The 2,444-nt window shown below is 59.3% G+C and overlaps 1 protein-coding gene across 1 annotated transcript in view; it reads left to right on the top strand.

Moving 5' to 3' along the window:
* Positions 1 to 227: 227 nt before the first annotated feature.
* ACA1_210250 (villin headpiece domain containing protein) overlaps positions 228 to 2,444 on the top strand; it is a gene marked incomplete at both ends in the record, with an annotated part of 8,819 nt that continues 6,602 nt past the window's right edge. The window contains 9 exons of the mRNA XM_004336938.1: positions 228 to 371; positions 463 to 540; positions 684 to 801; positions 882 to 1,052; positions 1,126 to 1,274; positions 1,352 to 1,440; positions 1,513 to 1,714; positions 1,935 to 2,237; positions 2,343 to 2,432. Coding sequence (XP_004336986.1) covers positions 228 to 371; positions 463 to 540; positions 684 to 801; positions 882 to 1,052; positions 1,126 to 1,274; positions 1,352 to 1,440; positions 1,513 to 1,714; positions 1,935 to 2,237; positions 2,343 to 2,432 — 1,344 coding nt within the window. The remainder of the gene's footprint in view (positions 372 to 462; positions 541 to 683; positions 802 to 881; positions 1,053 to 1,125; positions 1,275 to 1,351; positions 1,441 to 1,512; positions 1,715 to 1,934; positions 2,238 to 2,342; positions 2,433 to 2,444) is intronic.

The raw sequence follows: 2,444 nt of genomic DNA, 5'->3' as shown, positions 1-2,444 counted from the left end.
CGAACTTAGTCCCGCCCGTCCGCCTTCGGTTCGTCCACCACACACACACACACACACGGCGCACACGCGACACACACCCTGCGCTTTGCAGTTGCAGACATGACGTGACTGACACTGGGCGGGTTCACGCAGGCAACTTGGCGAATCTGACTTCGCTCGACGTGAAGGACAACCGCATCAAGGACCTTCCGCCCGAAATCGGATATCTGAAGAACCTGCGGGAGCTGATGATCGACGGCAACAAGCTCAACGCTCTGCCGGCCGAGTTCGATGAGATCGAGGACTCCATTGAGCGCTTCACCTACGACAACAACCCCTTCTCCAGCAAGCTTCTGACCTTTGACCACGACGAGCTCTACGATGAGGGAGACGTACGTCGCGCACGCTCGCTCACTCACTCACTCCTTGCCGCGCGCGCACCGCTCAACTCCTGACCTTTCTGCCTTGACGTTGTGAATATAGGAGGAGGACTTTGCCTTCTCCGACGAGGACGGCGACTGGGAAACCAAGCTCGTCTTCCAGATGTTGAAAGATGGTAAAGTGCCCCCCCCCCAACTTTCCCTAGGCATAGCCCGTTATATTTCTTTGCGCGAAGTGGTCGAGAAATGAGGAGAATTCTGGGCGCTCGCAAGCTAATAGCAATGATTTGATCGATAGGCGAGGTGTTCATCCGACATGAGAAGGGGAAGCCGGGCCAGCAGGTGCACTTGCAGATCTCACCCGAGCTGGACACCATCAAGTGGACCCAGCGCGGCCCGCGCCTCAGGCGCCAAACTTCGTGGTCGGGCTCTTCCAAGCCCGGTAACCCACCCAGGCCCCCATCCCCCCACCCGATGGGTTTCCCTGGAAGTTGCTGACCGGTTTCATTGTCGCCTGACCAGGCGTGGTGACCGAGGGGAAGGACTCGGACAAGAAGCAGAGCGAGCTGCGCTATCTGAAGGGCGGCACCGTGCGCGTGGGCGGCGGCTCGCGGCTGGGCGGAAGCGTCGCGCGCGCCACGCTCGACACCGACATGTTCCAGCCCCGCTCGCCCCGCTCTCCGCGTGCGCCCGGTACAGACTTCGACGCTTGTCTTTGCGTGTCTCCCTCATCTATGACTCACTTTCATCTTCGCAAACGTGCCAGGCAATGCTGCGGGCCTGATCGGACAGGCGGGAGCCGCGCTCGAGCCAAAGAAGCAGGAGGAGAAGAAGGAGCCCAACTCCATCACCATCGCCGACGTCGAGGAAGTGGCCGTGGGCAAGGAAGCCGTCAAGCACGTCGAAGGGGCCAAGGTACCGCCATCGGCTCTTCTCCGAATTTTTAACCTGCCCTGACCACGTCTCGTGCCCTGATGTTTCACCCCCACAAGGTGGTGAGCGAGGACCTCTGTTTCTGCCTCGTGTGCCCCGAGAGGGCGATCCTTCTCGAGGCGCGCTCCTCCGCTGAGAGGGATGAATGGTACGTTGATCACCGCGTCACGCATGCGTCCATACATTGGGGTGGGGGACTCACGCGCATGGGTCACTGCAGGGCGCGCGCGTTCTTGATGCTCCTCAAGTACTGGATCAAGGGCACCATCAAGGACAGCGACGACGAAGAGGAGGAGGAGGACGCCGCCACGTCGGACGAGGAGGACAGCATGCAGCAGAGCCGCGACGACGACAGTAGCGCCGGGTCCATGCAGCAGAGTCGCGAAGACGACGAGTCGACCATGTCGCAGTCCGCCGATGCCGTCCTGCTCGCCGAGTCACCGTCCACCATCAAGAAGAAAAAGAAAAAGGCATGCTCCCCCATTCTTGGCACGTATGCGTGCGCTCGGCCAACTTTACTAATCAATCCCGTTGTGTGTGTGTGTGTGTGTGTGTGTGTGTGTGTGTGTGTGTGTGTGTGTGTGTGTGTGTGTGTGTGTGTGGTGTGTATCGCATGTGTCGCTATATTCCACTCCAATGCAGAAATCCAAGTTGGCTTCCGGCGAAAGCAAGAAGTCGAGCGGCAAGAAGAAGAAATCCAAGAGTGGAGAGGGCAAGTCGAAGAAGTCCAAGTCGACCATCGCCAGACCGGGCGCCGACGAAAGCGAAGCCGCGGCCGCAGAGGGCGACAAGAAAAAGAAGAAGAAAAAGAAGAAGACGGAGGACTCCGGCAGCACGCTGAAGAAGAGCAAGACCAAGAAGCTCAAGAGGAAGAAGACCAAGAAGTTCGCCAACCGTGCCGAGGAGCTCGCCGACATCGAGCAGGCCATCCACTCCGGCGAAGTCGTACGGCTCTCACTCTTCACTCTCGTCGCTCCCTTCGCCAACGTGCTGACCTGTTTGGGACTGATCGCTCTTTCTCTTTGCGTGCGTTTGGGCTTCGATCTGCAGCACGATGACGAGATGCGGAAGATGGTGGAGGAGATCCGTCAGTTGGAGGCCGAGACCTCCAAGCTCGAGGCCGAGGAGATACGCAAGAAGGTGGAGGAGGCC

This window comes from Acanthamoeba castellanii, assembly GCF_000313135.1.
Source record: "Acanthamoeba castellanii str. Neff unplaced genomic scaffold scf7180000084758, whole genome shotgun sequence".
Classification (NCBI taxonomy): domain Eukaryota; phylum Discosea; order Longamoebia; family Acanthamoebidae; genus Acanthamoeba; species Acanthamoeba castellanii.
The sequence above is the reverse complement of the archived record's forward strand: the minus strand, read 5'-3'. Positions and strand labels throughout refer to the sequence as shown.